Here is a 23,027-nt window from a genome sequence, read left to right as displayed (position 1 = left end):
CAACCCAGGGAGGTTGAACTTCTCTTTTATTTGCTAGTTTTTCGCACAGGGTGGACCTGGTAACAGGAAAGCATTCACAAAGTGTTGGGCTAATTGAAAATACGGAGAATGCCAAGCATACCTAATTATTTCTAGTTTTCCTTCTTTTATAAGTTGAGGGAGCATGTCATAGTTTACCCCGTGGCCGTCTGGGAAACCCAAAAGCAGTTTAGATGGAAATGACATCTTAGCAGTTTTATTATGTTGAATATGGGACTTGAATTCGGCAAAAAAGAGTTGTCAGAAGAAACAAGAATTGCCTCATGCTATACCTATATAGTTCCACCCTCCCCAGCCCCTAACTTCTGGCAACCACTGATCTGTTCTCCATCACCATAGTTTTGTCTTTATGAGAATGTCATTTAAATGGAATCATGCAGAACGTAACTTTTTGAGGTTGGCTTCTTTCACTCAGCATAATGCCTTTAAGATTCCCCCAAGTCGTTTTAAGAATCAGTAGTTCATATACTTTTTATTGCTGAGTAGTAACCCACTATATGGATATACTACAATTTATTATCTCTTGACCTGTGGAAGGACATTTGGGCTGTTCCCAGTTTTTGGTAATTGTGAATAGAGCTGCTGTAAACATTCGTGTATTGACTTTTTTCTGTGAACAGAACTTTTCAGTTTTCTAGGACCAACATATAAGAATGGGATTGCTGGGTCACATGGTGGGTGTGTGTTTAACTTTTTAGGAAACTGCCAAACTGTTCTCTGGAGTGGCTCCTCTCACCTTTTTTTTTTTTTTTTGTCCGTGCTGCGTGGCATGCGGGATCTTAGTTCCCCAACCAGGAATTGAACCCGTGCCCCCTCCAGTAGACCGCCAGGGGAGTCCCCTCCTGTCACCTGTTTTTGACAATAGTTCCTTAACACCTGATAGTTCAGAGTTTCAGTCTTGGCCCTCCTACCTTTGGTGCTCTGCCATTTCCTGCTTTCATGGCAAATGCTTGAGCTCTAAGTGTGTGTTTTTCTGTTAAAAGCATAGACATCTCTAAGGCTCAGTTTTTGTCTGTCTCACCTGTGTGTTCCCTGCACCTTCCGTGTTGGAGTGGGTGGAAGAGTGGACGTGAGTGGTTGGGACCCAAATAGTCGCACAGTCACCTTTTTGCTGCGTGACCTTGACAAGTTACATCGTTTAGTAATTTAGCTTCCATCCTTGTAGAAGAGATTCATAACACCCACTGTATGATTGTTGTAAGGATTAGATGGGATGAAACTCTTAAAGCTCTAAACATCTGTCTGAAATGCAGTCAGCGGTCAGTACATTTTTAACTACTAGCAATAGCAGTAGTTAATTTAGTAGTTAAATTACTCTATGTGGTGTGAAGTGATACAGGATGAAAAGTTGTCACTTCTACCTTTCAACTATGAAGGTGGTTTAATAGGCAGGCTGGCAGTGATCTGCCTCAAGGAGTGATCCTCATGTGTTCACAGAAGTCTTTGTTTCTCCTATAATGTTTCTAAGTGTGAAAGGGGCGTTTCCTGTGTGTCTGTCACAGGAGCATGGCCATGGGGGCTGACTCCAATGCATTTAGAGGACAGAAAGCATGGAGTTTGAAGGCTATGCTTATTTCTTTTCTGTTTTGTTTTTTTTTTAATATTTATTTATTTATTTGGCTGCATTGGGTCTTAGCTGTGGCATGCGGGATCTTTGTTGAGGCATGGGGGATCTTTCGTTGCGGTGCACGGGCTTCTGTCTAGTTGTGGCACGTGGGCTCAGTAGTTGTGGTGCGCGGGCTCTCTAGTTGTGGCACACAGGCTTAGTTGCCCCACGGCACGTGGGATCTTAGTTCCCTGACCAGGGATCGAACCCGCATCCCCTGCATTGGAAGGAGGATTCTTAACCACTGGACCATCAGGGAAGTCCCGGCTATGCTTATTTTGATAGTTGAGTTTTTTTGGGTTTTTTTTTTAATGGCATTTATTTCACAAATTATCCTGCTTTCTTTCTTCCAGTTCTGGGATTACCGCCAGCCTCGGAAATACCTCAATATTCTCCCTTGCCAGGTGCCTGTCTGGAAGGCCAGATACACTGTGAGTGAGATGCCCTACCTCTTGCTCGGAAACATTATCTAGGTGTTTTGGACAGAAGGGGCCAGGGACATTTCCTCTTATTTATTTGTGAGGCAGTTTTCTCCTTCTGTCTTGGTTTAGAAGTGGGACAAAGGTGGTAATGACGGCATAAAAGCTGTTATCTATTTAAAAATTTGCCCTTGGGTCATTGGGTGAGACTCTGTACTAGAAGTGCTAGACTAGCTGGGCTGGGGAGCTGGGCAGTGTGAAGGTGGTCAGTAAGGGAGGGGAAGAGGGTAAGCTGGAGGGTTGAGAGGCTGGAGGTCAGTGGATCGTGGTGGAAAGAACTCTGGCTTTAGATTCAGAAGACCTTGGTTTAGGGCTTGGCAATGCCATTTAATTTTTTTCCCCAGCTTTACTGAGATATAATTGACATATAACATGGCATAAGTTCAAGGTATACAACATGCTGATATGTTACACTTACATATTGCCAAACAGTTACCACTGTAGCATTTGTTAACACTTCCATCGTCACATAATTACCATCTCTTTTCTGCAATGAGAACATTTAAGATCTACTCTCTTTTAACACTCAAGTATATCATATGGTGCTATTAACCATAATCACATGCTGTACATTAGATCTCCAGAGCTTATTCATCTTATAACCAGAAGTTTGTACCCTCTGACCAGCATCTCCCTGTTTCTCCCACCCCCAACCCCTGGTAACCACCGTTCTACTCTCTGTTTCTAAGAGTTCAGCTTTTTAGATTCCACGTATAAATGATATCATACAGTATTTGTCTTTGTCTGACTTATTTCACGTACCATAATGCCCTCAAGGTCCATCCATATTGTGACAAATGGCAGGGTTTCCTTGTTTCTTGTCGCTGAATAATATTCCATTGTATATGTACCACATCTTCTTTATTCGTTCACCCATTAACGGACATGTAGGTTGTTTCTATATCTTGGCTATTGTGAATAATGCTGTAATGAGCCATTTAATATTTGTGTGGCCTTGGACAAGCCACTTGTGTTTTTTGAATAACAGTTTCCTCCTGTGTCAAACATGAATAATAGTGTTTAATATGCCTTGCTCTTTTTTTTAAATTGTGATAAAATTCCCTATTTTTAAGTGTCCAATTCGGTGGCATTTAGTACCTGTACAATATGTTTTCCCTTTGGAAAAAAAACATGTATGAAAATGCTGTATAAACCACAAAATGCTACAAGTATAGTGGATAGGCTGTTATCGACCCTCCAACTTTGTTGCCAGATTGATAATTGATCAGAGATAATATATTTCCTTCAGTGTCAACTTGAAAGGGAGCACAGGGATGAATGAAGGTATCTTTATGCATTAGGCTGCCACCTGCTGCGTCATGGAGTGAGGAAGAGAATTGGGGTATCACTTGGCCTTCGCATCTGGGAGCACTTGGGAGGAAGTCAGGCATTGCTCTTGTGAATTGAAATACTTCTCTGGATTAATATGTTTGCTTTAAAAAATAAACAGGAAAGCTCAGGAGTGCTGCCAAGAGGGCAGGAGAAAATAAGTGTGCTCTTAGGTGGCTTTGGCTTAATTCCTTAAAGAATAGAGTCTGCCTATCAACCAAATGAGCCCCTTAGCTACCTCGCAGATTGGGTGTTTATAAGTGGAAAGTGTCAGTCCTGAAATTGGAAGGTTTTCCTTTGCAAAGCTGTGGTCTTGGGGGCAGTGGGAAGGTGCTGCTTCACGTGGATGGTGTGCTTCTGGTGCATTTCCACATGGCAGGGTTTGTTTGCTGTCTGGGGTTACCCTCAGTGTGCCTTGCACGCTCATTCTGGGAATGCACTCGATAACTCTCAGAGGGAACTCGTGGAGAGGAGCCGGGGTGTGAAACGGTGTGTTCCTGTGTGCAACCCCTAGAGCCATTTGCTTATTTTACATTAAAATACGTTCTTCTCCAAGTATTTGGCTTAGCTTTATTTTTTACTTGCTGTGGTCCCTTCCATCAGCAAAGAAAAAAAAAAAGGAAAGCAAATGAAAAGTAGATGTGATGGTCAACTGACGGTATTTGGAAAAATGTTCCCCAGATGCGTTGGGACCTCCCATCATCCAGTTTATTTTAATTAGGCGAGAATTCCAACGTGGGTAACTCAAGACTCAGCGGATTCTCCCTGGAGCAATGCCTGCTTTTCCCTCTTTTGCCACAGCCTTTCAGCAATGGATTGGTGACCGTGATGGTTCCCCAGCTGCGAAGGGAGAACAGCCTGCTCTTGTGGAATGTCTTTGACTTGAACACTCCGGTCCATACCTTCGTAGGCCATGATGATGTGGTGCTGGAATTCCAGTGGAGGAAACAGAAGGAAGGTGGGTGGGAGGGAGACCGCCAACTGATTTCCTCCTGAGCCCTGCTCACCAGCAGCTCCCGTCCGGGTGGGCCACGTGATCGGAGGGGAGGATCCAGGAACAGGGCTGGCTTAGGAGCGGGAGTCAGGGAACCTCCCCCTTTAATCGTAGGTGGGTGATAGGGTGTGTGGCTGTGCTTCTTCCCCCCAAGTCCATCCCCTTGTGTTCTGTGCAGTCTCTCTCCTGTGTGGAAGGGATCTGGAGAGGTTGGTAGCCTTGCTTTTGGATCACTTCTAGAGCTGAAAAACTCTGGGGTCATCACACGCTCAGCAATCCCTGGCACTTGCTCCTTCCCCCCCTGTTTTTGTTTGTTTGTTTGTTTTGTTTTGGCTGCAACGTGTGGCTTGTGGTATTTTAGTTCCCCCATCAGGGATCAAACCCGGGCCCTTGGCAGTGAGAGCGTGGAGTCCTAACCACTGGACTGCCAAGGAATTCTCCCTCCCCCGTCTATTGATGAGGGAGATGCAAGGTCATCGTCAGTACCACCTACCACGTATTCCCAGTTCTCTTCACAAACACACAGTGGTATTTCACCTCCCAACCCCTTGAAGATAGGTTTGGCCACGTGACCTGCTTGGATCTTGAAACATGAATGAAAGTGATGCAGTCTCTTTTGGGTTGAAGTGGTAACAGCCAGTGTGCAATTATTTACTCTCCCTGCTAATGCCGAGGTACCTGGAGAAACTCCATGTGGCGCTGCTCCCACTAGGGTGGGGGTGAGGTGAAGATATAGAGACAGCAGGAGAGCCTTGCATTAAGCCACTGAGATTTGGGGCTGTTTGTTATTGCAGCTTAATCTAGCTAGCCCTCATTCATGCATCATAAGTATAATGGGGGTCAGGAAGCCCTCGGCCTCAGTTTCTCCACCAACTCACCATGCAAATTTAGTTGCAACCTCCCTTGTCTTGAGATCTTATTGCCACACTCTCTAAATGTTTTCCAGACCAGAAGTATATTTCATGGTCTTTCCATATCACAAAAGGAAAACCGGGCAGTGGAATGGTGTGACTTGTCCAGAGTCCGGGAGAGGTCACTGGTGTACCTGGGATTAGAGCAGTCATCTTATCCCAGCTTGTTTGTGACCTTCACAAGCCTCTTCTAGGATTGTTTTTTTGTTTTTGTTTTTGTTTTAATTTTTATTTATTTAAAAATATTTATTCATTTATTTGGCTGCATTGGGTCTTAGTTTCGGCACATGGGATGTTTGTTGAGGCATGCAGGATCTTTCACTGTGGCGCGTGGGGTCTTCATGGCAGTGCACGGTCTTCTCTCTAGCTGTGGTTCAGGGGCTCTAGAGCGCACGGGCTTAGTTGCCCCGCGGCATGTGGGATCTTAGTTCCCCGACCAGCGATTGAACCCACGTCCCCTGCATTGAAAGGCGAATTCTTTACCACTGGACCACCAGGGAAGTCCCTAGGATTGTTTTTGATAGGAATCTTTTGATCATGCTCTTAATTTTCCCATCTTCATTTCCATAATCTCACTTGCTTCTAGAAACACGAGGCTGCTTGGTCTCTATCCCATCAATTTCCATGCTTGACTTCATCTTTCAACTCTGTCCTGCATTTTGCCATTGAAAAGAGATGATAGAGTTTCCCCATTGTCTGGCAGCGAGAGGTTGGCCTGTAGTTTCGGACTGAAATAAAAAGTTTTTAGCAACCCATTTTCAGTTGTCTGTGTCATCTGTAAGCTGGCAGGGTGAATTGTATAAATTGGGGCTGTCTAGCCAGTAGTGAAATTTTGAGTACAAGTTATAGGTGTTTTTTTAAAATTCCTTTTTATTGTGAGATATATCATCTACAAAATTGCATAAAACATGTAGAGTTTATAACATGAAAATCTGTGTGACTACCACCAAGGTCAAGAAAGAAAACATTGCTAGAACCCGGAAGCTTCCCGATCACAATCCTTTCCCTTTCCTAGAGGTAAACACTATCCTAACATTTACGGTAGTGATTTCTGTTTTTATTTTTACAGTTTACCACCCATTTCTGCATCCCTAAAAATAATTTAGGTTTGTTTGTTTTTGAACCTTTTATAAATGTAATCATCCTGCATGTATTCCTTTAAAAAAAATTATTTATTTAGTTGTGGCATGCGGACTCTTAGTTGCGGCATGCACGCGGGACCTAGTTCCCCGACTAGGGATCGAACCTGGGCCCCCTGCATTGGGAGCCCAAAGTCTTATCCACTGGACCACCAGGGAAGTCCCCATCCTGCATGTATTCTTATATTTTACTTCTTTCTCAACCTAATGGTGTTCCATTTTCTTTTTACTGCTGTGTCTTCTTAGTCAGTTTTTATTGGACCACCTCAGGCTTTGATGTTGGTTTTTCACTGTGGTGAAGGAGCTCTCAGAGGTAGGAAGAGAATCAGGATGTTGTGGTCCAAGGAAAAGGATGCTTCATGAAGGAATCGGAGGTCATTGGTTTTGGGTTTTGCTGAAGGATCTCCATGCAAAGTAAGAGAGAAGCACTTAATTGTATAAATAGGTATAAATAGGAAGCCATACGATCATTGAGAGACCAGTTCCAAAAGCGGATTGAGGAGGGAAGCCTGATTGTAAGACAGCAGAAACAGAGGCAGCACGAACTGGTTTTGTGAATGAGGTTGCCTTCAGAGGCAAGGAGTAGACTAAATTCCTTGGAGGAGGCTGCTGCCCTCTCTGTTTGAAGGCAAGGAGAAGAAGCAAGAAAGGGAGTAGGTGTGAAAGCAAAGGCCCTTTGAAAATAGGAGGGAATAGGGCCAAAGACCCGAGTAGAGGAGTTGGGTTTAGAAAGGAATTAGGCATAACTTTTCTTCAAAGTCAGGGACATGAAAAGAGGCTGGATGTGGAGTCAGAAAATTGTTGCTGGGACTTCCCTGGTGGTCCAGTGGTTAGGACTCCGCGCTTTCACTGCCGAGGGCCCGGGTTCAATCCCTGGTCAGGAAACTAAGATCCTGCAAGCCATGCAATGATGCCAAAAAAAAAGAAAGAAAAGAAAATTGTTGTTATGAACTTGGGCTAGATGGTGGTTCTCATGACAGGTAGTAGCTCAGAATAGTTGCTGTCTTGATAGTTGTGCACAGGGATGTATTAAAACATGGAGGAATGAAGGCCTGGTTGAAGGCAGTGACACAGAGAAGGAACTTTGGCCCTCACTCGCTCTGTTCTCTGTTGCTTCAGTTTCCCCATCCATAATATGAGGGAATTGAATGAAATTATTTCTAGATTCTTTGCTCTCTGAAGATGACCATAAAGAAGATTCTAGATACTGCAGAATTACCCTGAAATGTTCTGATCTTTCATAAAGCTCTTTCAGAAAGTACCTTGGACCTTTTTATTGATAGGATAATTTCCCTTTGACCAGACCTATCGTGTGAAAATACAATTCAGTCAGTTAAGAACATTAAAGATTGATTATTCCTTTTATAAAGAGATGCATTTCTTTACCAAAAAATTATTTTAAACAGTAAGATGTCACGATGCATTTAAAACAATTCATTTTACAAGCAACCTATTCATCCCCAGCTCCTCTGGAGCACGTAAAAGGAAGAACATTTGTGGAGGTGAAAGTTCACTGAGACATTAAATCCCAGCATCACTCTTCACTTGCTAATTTGTGAGCTATTATTTCACTTCCTTTAAGTTTCTGCTCAGGACTTCCCTGGTGGCACAGGGGTTAAGAATCCGCCTGCCAGTGCAGGGGACATGCGTTCGAGTCCTGGTCCGGGAAGATCCCACATGCCGTGGAGCAACTAAGCCCGTGCACCACAACTACTGAGCCTGCGCTCTAGAGCCCGCGAGCCACAACTACTGAGCCCGCGTGCCACAACTACTGAAGCCCGCATGCCTGGAGCCCGTTCTCCACAACAAGAGAAGCCACTGTGATTAGAAGACCGTGCATAGCCACGAAGACCCAACGCAGCCAAAGATAAATAAATAAATTTATTAAAAAAGAAATAAAAATAAGGTTCTGCTCAAAGGTGACTTCCTCAGGGAAGTCCTATCTAAAAATAGTTCCCCTGTCAGTCTCTATCCTCTTATCCCATGTTATTTTTTTCATAACATTGTCACTACTGGACACATTATTGTATGTTTGTCTATTTCCACCATTGGAATGTGAGATCTGTAAAGACAGAGATTCTTGTATTCATGTTATAGCCCTAGTGCCTAGAACAGTACCTGGCATATAGGAGATGTTCCATAAATATTTGTTAAATGGATGAATGGATGAATGAATCTCACCCCATCGCAACCTGTAAGAAACTTGATGTTGAATCCAGAAAAACCTCCACGATTCTTATCTGATGATTTCCAGGGTCCAAGGACTACCAACTGGTTACGTGGTCACGGGATCAGACCTTGAGAATGTGGCGGGTGGATTCCCAGATGCAGAGGGTATGTATTCAATGATACTGTGGAGGAATGTTAACTGGATACACCAGAAACGTAAGATAGAAGATTTGGTAGTTGAAGAAGTTAGAGGATACGTGATGGACATTTAATACGTACTTGCTGGTTGGCCGAGTGGCTTGTGTATGCTACACTGAGGCTTTGAGGTGTTCAGGAGCCCACTTCAGTATTCAGCACTTGAAGGCTGCAAAGCCTCTGAATGTCTTTTTTTCCTCTTGTCCTGGTCTAAGGTAGTGTGGGTTAGCATACTGAGCAAGTGGCCTGGGGGCTTCATTTCTTTCTCTTATAAATGGGCTAGAAGATCTGCCCTGGCACTAGGCAGTGTTCAGAGTCCTCCACGTTCATCAACAACACCTGTTAAGTGAAGCCCTTTCCAGTTTTTGCCCCATAAGTTGTATCTGTTCTTATATGAAGCACAGTGGTCCCTGTGTGAACTGCTTTCGTGGCCCTTGCTTTGCTCTGCCCCATCACGGGGTTCTGTCTTCTCATCCGGTGGCTAAATTCCTTGAAGGTGGGATCGCTGTCTCACTTGTATTGCATCCCATACAGCACTCTGTACAGAGTGGATAGAAAATTCTGGGTCGGATTTGCTACACTGCTTAGTACCAAGTCATTCATGAGCAATTTTGGTCAAATATCATCACCTTATTGCCTTTTAAATCTGTTTTCTCCAAAAAGTACCATTTGCTCCAAATGCTTTGAGGTTATGATATTTTTGCTCTTGGGTTGGCTGAATAACTCCATCAAGGCTGGAGTTTAAAAGGTTTTCTGAGATTTGCGTAAACTACGAACAGGATAAAACATTTCCCAGGGTAGGCTAATAGGGTCTGTTACCCTGTGTATTTAACCAGGGAGAATTGGTGATGGGCAAAACTTATTTTGATTGTATCAGTTTGGGGCTGACATCTCTCTCCTTTGTGATTCCCATTTTTAAGTCAGAACTCAACCAAACACGGCAGTCCTTTCCACTGACTTCTCTAGACCTAGATCTCCTCCCCTCTGTTGCAGCTTTGTGCAAATGACATCTTAGATGGTGTTGATGAGTTCATTGAGAGCATTGCTCTTCTGCCGGAACCAGAGAAGACCCTTCACACTCAGGAGACGGATCACCAGCACAACTCCAGCCACGGGGAGGAAGAAGGTAATTGGTCACACTGATGTTTTCGGTGCGGTGCCCCTCTCTGCATCTCCGAGTTGAGGCAGATACCCCAGAACTGCTCTCTGAATCCATTTCAGAAATCTTTTCCAACAAGTTACCCTCTCTCTCCTGCTAGTCTTAAAGGAAGACCCCCCAAGCAGCCTCCTGGAAGAGAAGAAATCAGAGCAGCTGGGCCTGCCTCAGACTCTGCAGCAGGAGTTCTCCCTGATCAACGTGCAGATCCGCAACGTGAACGTGGAGGTGCTCGGGCTTAGCGGACTGTCTCTCACTTGTGGTTGGCGGTTGGTGGGTGAGGGGACTATTTCAGCCATGATTTAGGCTAGCAATATAGCTTTGCTGCTCTAACAGGGAAGTCTCTGTGCTTGCTTTTTTGTTTTCTAGGTTATCTAAGGACATAGATATTTTACAACTGCAGATTATTTTCCCTTACCCTATTATTTTCTCATAAGATGAACCAAGGGATAAACTGATGCTCAAATGTCTTAAAATCTCCTTAGATGCTCTAACGCCTCATTTTACTCTATGTGAAGATGCTCAGCTCCTGGAAAGTTTAGTGTTTGGCACGGGTTACTGGCAAAGTTAATGGCAAGGCTGAGTTTGGAAGCCAGCCTCTTGACTCTCCAAGGCTCTTAGTACTTTGCTGTACGATCTTGCCTTGTAAGCTGATCATTTCCTCAGAGATTTAGATGCATGTTAAGAAGGTGACCAAGCCTCTTTGTTCATTTAACACACGGAGAGGTTTACTCTTTTCCTTTTGGGCAGGTACTGAAATTCTGTGCTTCAGGGAATTGAGTCTTTCTGTGAAGGAGTTTTAACACTAGATTAGTTTTTCTTTAGCCCAGATTCAATTAACAGTAGGCCTGGATCTGTGCACTTACATAATTGTCTCATTTGGCCTTTAAAACAGTTCTGCAATAAGTGGTTTTATCCTCACTCTACAGATGAGGAAACAGAGACACTACGAAATGAAATAACTTGTCCGAGGTCAACAGCTATTTGAATCCGAGTCTCCAGATTTCCCATATGTGTGTCTCTTTTTGCCATCCTCCAGCTGCCGTCTCTAGTTGGCAGCACAAGAAATCAAAAGAGATAAAGGATTCCTTGATTAATTGGTTATCTATATCAACTCAGTTTATATTCCCTTTGTCCCAGTTGAGAACAGTTTGGATATCTAGTGATCTAGTTCTAAGAAGGAGATCTTGATTCCTTTCCCAGGACTGCTTTTTAAAAATTACGAGAGGGACTTCCCTGGTGATCCAGTGGTTAAGACTCTGCACTTCCACTGCAGGGGGCGCGGGTTCGATCCCTGGTCAGAGAACTAAGATCCCACATGCTGCGTGGCATGGCCAAATACAAAAATAAAATAAAATAAAATAAAAATTACTGAGCTATAATTCACATACCACAAAATTCACCCTTTTAAAGTTTACAGGGACTTCCCTGGTGGTCCAGTGGTTGAGACTTCGCCTTCCAATGCAGGGGGTATGGGTTCGATCCTTGATTGGGGAGCTAAGATCCCACATGCCTTGAGACCAAAAAACCAAAACATAAAACAGAAGCAATATTGTAACAAATTCAATAAAGACTTTAAAAATGGTCCACATCAAAAAAAAAAAATCTTAAAAAAAAAAATAAAGTGTACAATTTAGTGGTTCTTAGTACATTCACAAAGCCATGCAGCCATCACCAGTGCTACTTCCAGAGCGTTTTCATCATCCCCAAAGAAACCCTACATCCCCTAGCAGCCTCTCCCCATTTCCTGTCTCCCCAGCCCCTGGCAGCCCCTCATCTCCTTTAGAGAGGAGGATTTTCCCAGGAGTCCTTTTTTTTTTTTGACATCTTTATTGGAGTATAACTGCTTTACATTGTTGTGTTAGTTGCTGCTGTATAACAAAGGGAATCAGCTATACGTATACATATACCCCCATATCACCTCCCTCTTGCATCTCCCTCCCACCCTCCCTATCCCACCCCTCTAGGAGGTCACAAAGCACCGAGCTGATCTCCCTGTGCCATGTGGCTGCTTCCCACTAGCTAGCTGTTTTACATTTGGTAGTGTATATATTTCATTGCCACTCTCTCACTTAGTCCCAGCTTACCCTTCCCCCTCCCCGTGTCCTCAAGTCCATTCTGTACGTCTGTGTCTTTAATCCTGTCCTGCCCCTAGGTTCTTCAGAACCATTTTTTTTTTTTTTTTTTTAGATTCTATATATATGTGTTAGCATACAGTAGCTAACACATGTTAGCATACATTTCTCTTTCTGACTTACTTCACTCTGTATGACAGACTCTAGGTCCATCCACCTCACTACAAATAACTCAGTTTCGTTTCTTTTTATGGCTCAGTAATATTCCATTGTATATATGTTCCACATCTTCTTTATCCATTCATCTGTCGATGGACACTTAGGTCGCTTCCATGTCCTGGCTATTGTAAATAGTGCTGCAATGAACATTAGGGTACATGTCACTTTTTGAATTATGGTTTTCTCAGGGTACATGCCCAGTAGTGAGATTGCTGGGTCATATGGTAGTTCTATTTTTAGTTTTTTAAGGAACCTCCATACTGTTCTCCATAGTGGCTGTATCAATTTACATTCCCACCAACAGTGCAAGAGGATTCCCTTCTCTCCACACCCTCGCCAGCATTTATTGTTTGTAGATTTTTTGATGATGGCCATTCTGACCGGTGTGAGGTGATGCCTCATTATAGTTTTGATTTGCATTTCTCTAATGATTAGTGATGTTGAGCATCCTTTCACACGTTTGTTGGCAGTCTGTATATCTTCTTTGGAGAAATGTCTATTTAGGTCTTCTGCCCATTTTTGGATTGGGTTGTTCGTTTTTTTGATATTGAGCTGCATGAGTTGCTTGTATATTTCAGAGATTAATCCTTTGTCCGTTGCTTCGTTTGCAAATATTTTCTCCCATTCTGCGGTTTGTCTTTTCATCTTGTTATTGGTTTCCTTTGCTGTGCAAAAGCTTTTAAGTTTCATTAGGTCCCATTTGTTTATTTTTGTTTTTATTTCCATTTCTCTAGGAGGTGGGTCAAAAAGGATCTTGCTGTGATTTATGTCATAGAGTGTTCTGCCTATGTTTTCCTCTAAGAGTTTGATAGTGTCCGGCCTTACATTTAGGTCTTTAATCCATTTTGAGTTTATTTTTGTGTATGGTGTTAGGAAGTGTTCTAATTTCATTCTTTTACATGTAGCTGTCCAGTTTTCCCAGCACCATTTATTGAAGAGGCTGTCTTTTCTCCACTGTATATTCTTGCCTCCTTTATCAAAGATAAGGTAACCATATGTGTGTGGGTTTATCTCTGGGCTTTCTATCCTGTTCCATTGATCTATATTTCTGTTTTTGTGCCAGTACCACACTGTCTTGATTACTGTAGCTTTGTAGTATAGTCTGAAGTCAGGGAGCCTGATTCCTCCAGCTCTGTTTTTCTTTCTGAAGATTGCTTTGGCTATTCGGGGTCTTTTATGTTTCCATACAAATTGTGCAATTTTTTGTTCTAGTTCTGTGAAAAATGCCATTGGTGGTTTGATAGGGATTGCATTGAATCTGTAGATTGCTTTGGGTAGTAGAGTCATTTTCACAATGTTGATTCTTCCAGTCCAAGAACATGGTATATCTCTCCATCTGTTTGTATCATCTTTAATTTCTTTCATCAGTGTCTTATAGTTTTCTGCATACAGGTCTTTTTTCTCCTTAGGTAGGTTTATTCCTAGGTCCCAGGAGTAATTTTAACTTGAGTCAGGTTTTTAACATCTTCCTGCTTTATTTTCCCATCTCAAAATAAATATAACAAGTTTCAGCCTATCTCACAGCTTTGGGATGAAGCTTTTTTAAGTAAAAACACTTTGAACTTATTAAATCAGTGCTAAAATTAAAAATCCATTTTGAAAATGAGTTGTCCACATCTTCCAAATTCATCTTTGGAGACTCTCTCTCACTCCGTTACCAGGAACCTAGAGCATTCAGTTACCTTATTTAAACCTGTTTGCATCTGAAGACCCTTTGCAGTTCCTCTCCAAAGCAGCTATTGATTTGTCCCCTGCAGATGGACGCAGCAGACAGGAGCTGCACAGTGTCTGTGCACTGCAGCAACCACCGTGTCAAGATGCTGGTGAAGTTCCCTGCGCAGTATCCGAACCACGCGGCCCCTTCCTTCCAGTTCATTAACCCCACCACCATCACATCCACTATGAAAGCGAAGCTGCTCAAGGTGGGCATCTGTGTTCACAAGTTCTCCTTGATGTCAGAAGTGGAGAGCACTGCTCATGTGCGTCAGTGTCTGAGTCGAGCAGTGAAGTTGAGTGAAAAAACCAATCGATAAGATTTGGACCTCATGTGTCCTTCCGCCTGGCAGGGTTAACAACTGTATTCTTTTTGTGTAGAAAACATTGAGTGCTGGTTCTTAATCTCTTTGGGTCATGGACCGCCCCCTTCTAAAGTCTAATGAAAACCACACACCCTTCCACAGAAAAATTTGCACAGATATTGCATATAACTTCAGAAATATTGCATATAAATCATAGGCAATTATGTAATTGCATATAATCTCACAGATCTCTTTAAAGCTATGCGTTAATCCCAGGTTAATACAATACAATCTCATTTATTTGGAAACTATAGGCAAAATGTATTCTGAAGCTAAAAGATACTTTCTAATCAGAAAAAAAGTATGTAAGGTCATTAAAAAAAATCTGCTCCATAAAAGGAGATGTTGTTACTTAGAGTGAGGCTGGCTGGCTGGACAGGTGAGGTGTGTGATAGGACAGCGGTGCCTGAATGGAGGGGTACAGCCTGGCATCTCGTCTTTAGCCTTACAGGTTCAGAAACTTGATTTGTCAGTTCACGCAGAGCTAATCAGGTGGAATCCTCATAAAAAAGCCCCATGAGCTGAGATACGTCTTTTTCGGTCTGAGCAGCATCACATGTGAAATAGCAGAAATATCCTGACAGCACCAAGTTGACCTGAATGCTGTTAATTTTTTGCCTCGTTTGTGTTATATACACTTGATTGTTCTATCTTCTTGGGGTATGATAGGTAACCAAGAAATTGTTCAAGCTTTGTAAGGGTCTGTGAAATGCTAATTACTCAGATTTTGTGGTACTTGACAGTTCGTCCTTGGAGTCTGAACATTTCGTTGCCTTGTTTGGACATACAAAAAAGATAGATTTTTCTGTTGGTATAAAAATGATAGGGTAAGCAAGTGTTTTAAAGGTCTAATTCAGTGCTGTCCAATAGAAATGTGATGCAGACTACATGTAATTTTCAATTTTCTTGTAGCCATGCTAATAAAAAAAAAAAGGTAAATTAATTTCAATATTTTAATTTAATCCAGTATATCCAAAGTATTATCATATCAACATGTAAGCAGTATAAAAATTATTGCGATAGCTTACATTCTTTTTTTTTTCTTTTTGGTACTGAGTCTTCAACTTTTGGTGTGAATTTTATGCTTACAGCACATCTCAATCCAGACTAGCCATACTTCATGTGCTTTATAGCCCGGTAATGACTTCCATGTTAGACAGCCCAGGTCCAATTTATATGCCTAGCTTCAGTATGTGTATGTCAGTTTATATTGATAGCATGTGCTTTAAAATGTTAAGCTCCATATATATATGTATATAAAATATATATATGTTATTAAAGTATAGTTGATTTACAGTGTTGTGCCCCAATCTCTGCTGTACAGCAAAGTGACTCAGTTATACACATATATACATTCTTTTTTTAATATTCTTTTCCATTATGGTTTATCCCAGGAGATTGGATATAGTTCCCTGTCCTATACAGTAGGACCTTGTTGTTTATCCGTTCTAAATGTAATAGTTTACATCTACCAACCCCAAATTCCCAGGCCATCTGTCTCCCTTCCCCTCACCCTTGGCAACCCCAAGTCTGTTCTCTATGTCTGTGAGTCTGTTTCTGTTTTGTAGATAGGTTCATTTGTACCATATTTTAGATTCCACATATAAGTGATATCATATGGTATTTGTCTTTCTCTTTCTGACTTACTTCAATTAGTATGATAATTTCTAGTTGCATCCATGTTGCTGCAAATGGCATTATTTTGTTCTTTTTTATGGCTGAGTAGTATTCCATTGTATGTATGTACCACATCTCCTTTATCAATTTATTTGTCAGTGGACATTTAGGTTGTTTCCATGTTTTGGCTAGTGTGAATAGTGCTGCTATGAACATAGGGGTGCATGTATCTTTTTGAATTATAGTTTTGTCCAGGTATATTAGGCTTTATATTTTTAAAGGACCCCCCCCCAAAAAGGTACATTTTAATTTTCACTAAAGTGAAATCTGTTCCCCCTGGCATGTATGTATCACATGGAACAGTTTTCAGTCCAGACTGGAAGATACTACTCTAAGTGATGCTGAGATTTCTCATGGAGGAGGGTGGGGTCGGGAGAGAGCAAAAGAGTAGAATTCACTGTAAAGGAAGAATGGTGGTTCTAATCGTGCTCTCTCAGAGCCAGTGCATGCGCCTGCCGTGGCAAAGGAAAGGGCTCCTGGAAGAGGATTCACGAATGAATCTTCTCCCTGAGCCTCTCGGGGAGGGGGAAGGTGGTGTGTTGTGTTGGCAGCCTCAGACACAGCCACGCTCCGGTGCCCCAGCATCATTGCTGCTTCCGATGCTTCACACAATAAAAAAGAATCAGGAGAAAGAATGTTGCTCTTCTTGACTGCGCTTTTGTGCCTTTTCTAGATCCTGAAAGACACTTCCCTGCAAAAAGTGAAACGCAACCAGAGCTGTTTGGAGCCCTGCCTGCGCCAGCTTGTCTCCTGCCTTGAGTCTTTTGTGGTGGGATCCTTGTTACCAACCTATGCTTTGGGGTTTCGTTTCCTTTCCTCCTCCCTAAAATCCTGGGCTCCCTGATCTTGTAATGTGTCCTGTTTCGTAATTTGGCTTGAAGACAGATTGTGGGTTTTAGTCTCTTGATTTTAAAATTTCAGAACCAAGAAGACAGCGCTTCCAGCAATCCCTTCGCGCTCCCGAACTCTGTCACGCCGCCCCTACCGACATTTGCCCGGGTGACCACTGCCTATGGGTCCTACCAGGATGCCAATATTCCCTTTCCCAGGACCTCGGGGGCCAGATTCTGCGGGGCAGGTTGGTCTCTTTCGGTTCTCTGATTCTAGATTTCGAGAGAGAGAAGCTAAGAATGTCTGTATAAAAATTTCCATCAGAAAATGTTTCTTTGTTTTTATTTCCTGAGAACTCAAAAGATTTCTGTCATAGTGTTATCTGATGCTGAATTGGCATCTGGGGACATACCCTAAGAATGTTCACCAGATTTACAGACTTAATTTGTTTGATTCTGATGAGTGTGAATTTGAGTCTTGACTCAGCCTATTGAAAATACACATAGGAAATATAAAGTACCTGTGAAGACTTTTTCCAAACCACATACATCCCATCTCTCCTGAATCCTGGAGATTCATATCTTTGTTTTTATTAAGTACGGCTGCCATTGTGAGCCTGTGTAGCTTAGGATACTATGTCTTATCCTTCAGGTATATTGAGATAGACAAAAGATTGACCAGTGCTTTCTTAGGATTTCCCATGACCAGCTCATTGACCTTGATGTGCACATGTGATGTCTCCTTTGACAGGGTACCTGGTGTATTTCACAAGGCCCATGACGATGCACCGAGCAGTGTCTCCGACTGAGCCTACTCCGAGGTGAGTCTGGGAGATGCAGGTGTAAGCTACATTCATGGGCCAGAAATAGGCAGACATCTGGGAATTTGTCTTTGGACAATTTGTGTTATAAGATTTACTCCCAAAAGATCATGGTTCATTGAATTTCACCCAAGCTGAGATTTCTACTGTAAAGTTAACTACTAGAAGGAGTTGCTTGATAAAAACTGTTGTCAAAACAAGGCAAATTCTTTTTTAATGTGCTTTTCCCCTATTGATAAAGTATTATCTGAACATTAAATAAAACTAGAAAAATAGCAAGAGATAATCTGTAGTCCCGTAACACTAATAGGCCACTTCTGACATTACCACACACATGTAGGGTATGTGCAGCCATCACTGGAGTCAATTCTAGAACCTTTGCATTATCCCAAAAAGAAACTTTGAATCCCTTAAGGGTCACCCCAGTCCCTAAGTCCCCCATTCCTCCAGCCCTGGGCAAACACTGATCTACTTTCTGTCTATAAATTTGTCTATTCTGGACAGTTCGTATAAATGGAATTATATGTGTGTTCTTTTGTAACTGACATCTTTCACTTAGTATATTTTCAAGGATCATACATGTTGTAGCATGTATCAGCACTTCATTTCTTTTATTGCCAAATAATATTCCATCACACGTATATACCATGTTTTATTTATTCATACATCAGTCATTGGACATTGGGACTATTTCCACTCTTTGGCCATTATGAATAATGCTGCTATGAACATTCTGTGCAAAGTTTGTGTGGATATATATTTTTTCATTTTTCTTGGATATATACCTAGGAACTGAATGACTGGATCATATTGTAACTTTTTTTCTTAATTAATACACTTTATCTTTTAGAGCAATTTTATGTTCATAGCAAAATTGAGTGCAGAGTACATATACCCCTGTCCCCCCCCACACCTTTACAACCTTCCCCATATTAGTGGTTTTTTAAACTTAAATATTATGCTGTAGACTTCTGGTTTTACAGTGTGATGACCAGGATAACTTGGAAACCCTCCTGCTACAAACACCTGGTTATATTGTATATGATATAATTAGCATACTTAATGATGAATAGTTAAGCTAACAAGAAAGAAAGGACATTGCACCAAGTTCATGAGCAGGTGCTACGGCTGTCCTGGGAATTTGCCAGTTTCTGCAGTAACCCAGGCAGATGAGAACTTGGCGCTACAAGAAGTGGGAGTTAAATGCCAGAGAACGCCCTACATTACACCAGATTCCTTATTCGAAAGGTTGGACTAGAAAACAATCACCTACTCTTTTTTTTTTTTAATTTATTTTATGTTTTTGGCTGAGTTGGGTCTTTGTTGCTGCATGCAGGCTTTCTCTAGTTGCGGCGAGCGGGGGCTACTCTTCGTTGTGGTATGCAGGCTTTTCATCGCGGTAGCTTCTCTTGTTGCGGAGCACGGGCTCTAGGCGCATGGGCTTCAGTAGTTGTGGCTCACGGGCTCTAGAGCGCAGGCTCAGTAGTTGGAGCACACGGGTTTAGTTGCTCCGCGGCATGTGGGATCTTCCCGGAGCAGGGCTCGAACCTGTGTCCCCTGCATTAGCAGGCGGATTCTTAACCACTGCGCCACCAGGGAAGCCCCCAATCACCTACTCTTAAAAGGAAACAACAGGGCTTCTCTGGTGGCGCAGTGGTTGAGAATCTGCCTGCCAATGCAGGGGACACGGGTTCAAGCCCTGGTCTGGGAAGATCCCACATGCTGTGGAGCAACTAGACCCGTGAGCCACAATTACTGAGCCTGCGCGTCTGGAGCCTGTGCTCCGCAATAAGAGAGGCCGCGATAATGAGAGGCCCGCGCACCGCGATGAAGAGTGACCCCCACTTGCCGCAACTAGAGAAAGCCCTCGCACAGAAACGAAGACCCAACACAACCATAAATAAATTAATTAATTAATTAAATAAAAAAAAATTAAAAAAAAAAAAGCTGTTTAAAAAAAAAAAGGAAACAACAGATATCTGTATCTGGACTTTGGGTCAGTGGGAAAATGTTCCTATTAGAACATTTTTCATACTAACAGTATTTTATTGGGGTATAATTTAGGGTACACAAATGTGAAGTCTGTACCTTGATGACCAGCACCCAGATCAGGATGCAGAACCTTGTCCTCACTCCCAAAAGTTCCCTGGTCGCTTTACCCAGAGGAAATGATTCTTCTGCTTCCATCATTGAAGTTTAGTTTGCTTGTGCTTGAACTTCATCTAAATAGAATCATCCAGCATGTACTATCTTATGTCTGGCTTATTTTGCTCAACTTAACGTTTTTTGAAATTGATCCACGTTGTTGCGTGTATCAGTAGTTCCATGGTATGAAAATAATATAATTTGCTTATTCATACTCCTGTTGATGGACATTTGGATTATTTCCAGTTTTTATTTTATTATATGTAGACCTACACATACAAGTCTTTTTTTTTTTTTTTAATTTCATACAAGTCTTTTTATGGACATGTGTATTAATTTCTTTACCCAAGGAGTAGAATCCCTGGGTCATAGGATACGTGCGTGTTTAATTTTATTAGAATTGCCAAAAAGTCTGTCCCCAGTGGTTATGCCGTGTTATACTCTTCCAGCAACGTTTCAGAGTTCTGGCTGCTCCACATCCTCTCCAAAACTTGGTGTTTTTAGTCTTTTCAGCTTTAGCCATTGTGGTGGGTGTGTAGTATTATCTCATTGTGCTTTAATTTGTGCTTCCACGGTGACGACTAATGATGTTGAACAGCTTTTGTGTGCTAATTGACCACTTGGATATCTTCTTTTGTGATTTGCCTGTTCTAGTATTTTGTCCAGTTTTTTTTAGACTGTATTTCTTATTATCTATTTATGGTAGTTCTTTATCAATTCTTACTGCAAATCCTTTGCTGGGTGTATGTATTCATTTGCTCCTAATCTATGGCTTATCTTTCTCCCTCTTTAATGATTTTCAATTTTCAGCAGTTATTAATTTTGATGCAGTTCAGTTTATCACTTTTTAAGTGTTAGGGTTAGTGCTTCTGTGTCCTGTCTAAAAAAAAATCTCTGCCTATCCCAAGGTCATGAAAATATTCTGTGTTTTCTCTTAAAAATTTATAGATGTAAATTCCTTATCTAAGGTCTGTAATTAATCTCAAAGTAATTTTTGTGTGTGATGTGAGGTAGGGGTCAAAGTTTTTTTTTTCAGTAGAGGTATATAGTTGTTATATTTATAGCACCATTTATGGAAAAGATTTTGCTCTTGTTGAATTTGCATTGATACCTTTGTTGAAAATCAATTGACCGTATGTTTTGGATCTATTTCTGGACTCTATTTTTTTCTTTTGTTTATTGGTCTCTCCTTATGCCAACACTACACTGTTAATGTAGGTTTATATAGTAAGTCTTCAAATCTGGTAATGTTAAGTCCTCTAACTTTATTATTCTCATTCAGGATTGTGTTGGCTACTCTAGATCTTTTGCATTTCTGTAAAAATAGAAATCAGCTTACTGGTTCCTACAGAAAAAAGCCTGCTCATATTTTGATTGGAATTGTGTTGATTCTATAGATCAACTTGGAGAAAATTGACACCTTAACAATCTGGAATCTTCTAGTCTATTAACACGGTGTATTTCTCTATTGTTTTGAGTCTTTAATTTCTCTCAGCAATATTTTGTATTTTCAGTGCACATTTTTTCTTTAAATGTGTTCCTAGGTATTGAATGTGTTTTGATGCTATCGTAAATGCAGTTTTATTATTTTCCAAATGTTTGTTTTTAATATATAGAAATACAGTAGATTATTGTAGATTGACCTTGTATCTAAATTCACTTATTAGTTTAAGTAGTTTATAGACTCCTTTGAATTTTCTATGTATATAGTCATAGAAACATTCTCCGCTTCTGCAGATAAAGTATTTTTCAGTTCTAAAAGTGCTCTTTGATTCCTTTTCGGAGTTTCCATTTTTTCCCCGTTTTATCCATCTTTTTCTCCTGATTTCATCAAGCACTAAGAATGGCATCACTTAGAACTATGGAAAGATCCAAGCCAGTATGGTTAATCGTGCCTTTTCAACCACAGATCCCTGTCAGCTTTGTCTGCCTATCATACTGGCTTGATTGCACCCATGAAGATCCGCACAGAGGCCCCCGGGAACCTCCGTTTGTACAGCGGAAGCCCCACGCGCAGTGAGAAGGAGCAGGTCTCCATCAGCTCCTTCTACTACAAGGAGCGGGTAAGTGGCCGATCCACGGCCTTTGATTCTTATCCCTTCCCCAGATTCTTGTCCTTGGCCTCCCTGCCTGCCATGCACAGCAGCTAAATTAGTGATCCCCCTGTTGTCTTTCCCTTTCATAGTTAGTGTGTTAGAGAAAGACCATTGCTTTGTTCCTTTTGGTTGGTTTTTAACTACTGTAAATTGTATAGGAGGGGGAGGGGTGGTTGGTTGTTATAATCCGTACTCTTCCCTCCCCTTTAACCCTGTCCTGTGATCCCCATACATGAAGTCGATTCCCATCCTCTCAGATAGAATCACGCAGCTTCAGGTCTTCCTGGGTATTCTGATGTTTGTCAGCAAATTAAGGGATGCTTCAGAAGGCTTGGGATCCTGATATATTTGGAACGTCATAGTTGTGGGAAGTTTTCAAGTTGACCTCTAAGAGGTTTTATACTTTCACTAAGTCTGCACTGAAGTACCCATTTGAATGGACCGGTTTATAGAAAAATCGCCTGAAACTGTCCTTCTGTTCCTGGGTTCTTAAGGAACTCATCATCCCTACAGTAGCTATTAAGCTGTCAGAAACCTTTGGTGACAACAGTGTAGAGAATATTGGCAGAGCGTGGGAATGATTCTGAGAACTTTCTGTGTTATCAGGTTGAGTCTGGCTTAAACTGTCTTTTAACTGACATGATGTATTAACTGGTTACCACTGAGCTACTCACAAACTCAGTCCTTAGGAATTCTTTGTTGCTCTCTCCCACTAATTGAGAAATGATGGATTGACTATAATTAAAATTTGTTTTTTTGTTAAAAATTGAATTATTTAAAATAAAACCCCAATTTCCAGCAAGTGTTAGAGGTGTGTTCACTTTGATTGCAATGTAGTGTCTAACCTTCCTGGTTTGCATGATGTTGGCTGTCACTGACTTTGTCAAGTCTTAGGGTTGTATGTGACAAATGAGTGGCAGGAACTGATGCTTGAGACACGACCAGTCTTGGGCAAAACCTTCAGTCAATTAGGGAAAATGATTTTTTTGTTGCCTTTCTGGCCAGCTCCATAGTCCCTTTCTTTGCATCTCTGACGGAGTTCTCCACCCCACCACCGCCTTCCCCCACC

At 41.7% G+C, this 23,027-nt stretch overlaps 1 protein-coding gene across 8 annotated transcripts in view; it reads left to right on the top strand.

The window, feature by feature from the left end:
• Positions 1–23,027, top strand: part of WDR59 (WD repeat domain 59) — a 95,337-nt gene that overhangs the window by 33,795 nt on the left and 38,515 nt on the right. For all 8 annotated transcript variants that reach the window (XM_082438994.1, XM_082438991.1, XM_082438990.1 and 5 more), the window contains 10 exons: positions 1,999–2,076; positions 4,255–4,411; positions 8,752–8,831; positions 9,855–9,987; positions 10,121–10,245; positions 14,069–14,233; positions 16,740–16,835; positions 16,988–17,144; positions 17,648–17,717; positions 21,772–21,925. In XM_082438994.1, coding sequence (XP_082295120.1) covers positions 1,999–2,076; positions 4,255–4,411; positions 8,752–8,831; positions 9,855–9,987; positions 10,121–10,245; positions 14,069–14,233; positions 16,740–16,835; positions 16,988–17,144; positions 17,648–17,717; positions 21,772–21,925 — 1,215 coding nt within the window. The remainder of the gene's footprint in view (positions 1–1,998; positions 2,077–4,254; positions 4,412–8,751; positions 8,832–9,854; positions 9,988–10,120; positions 10,246–14,068; positions 14,234–16,739; positions 16,836–16,987; positions 17,145–17,647; positions 17,718–21,771; positions 21,926–23,027) is intronic.

The sequence above is a fragment of the Balaenoptera physalus genome (assembly GCF_965194825.1).
Source record: "Balaenoptera physalus genome assembly, chromosome: 19".
Classification (NCBI taxonomy): domain Eukaryota; kingdom Metazoa; phylum Chordata; class Mammalia; order Artiodactyla; family Balaenopteridae; genus Balaenoptera; species Balaenoptera physalus.
The sequence above is the reverse complement of the archived record's forward strand: the minus strand, read 5'-3'. Positions and strand labels throughout refer to the sequence as shown.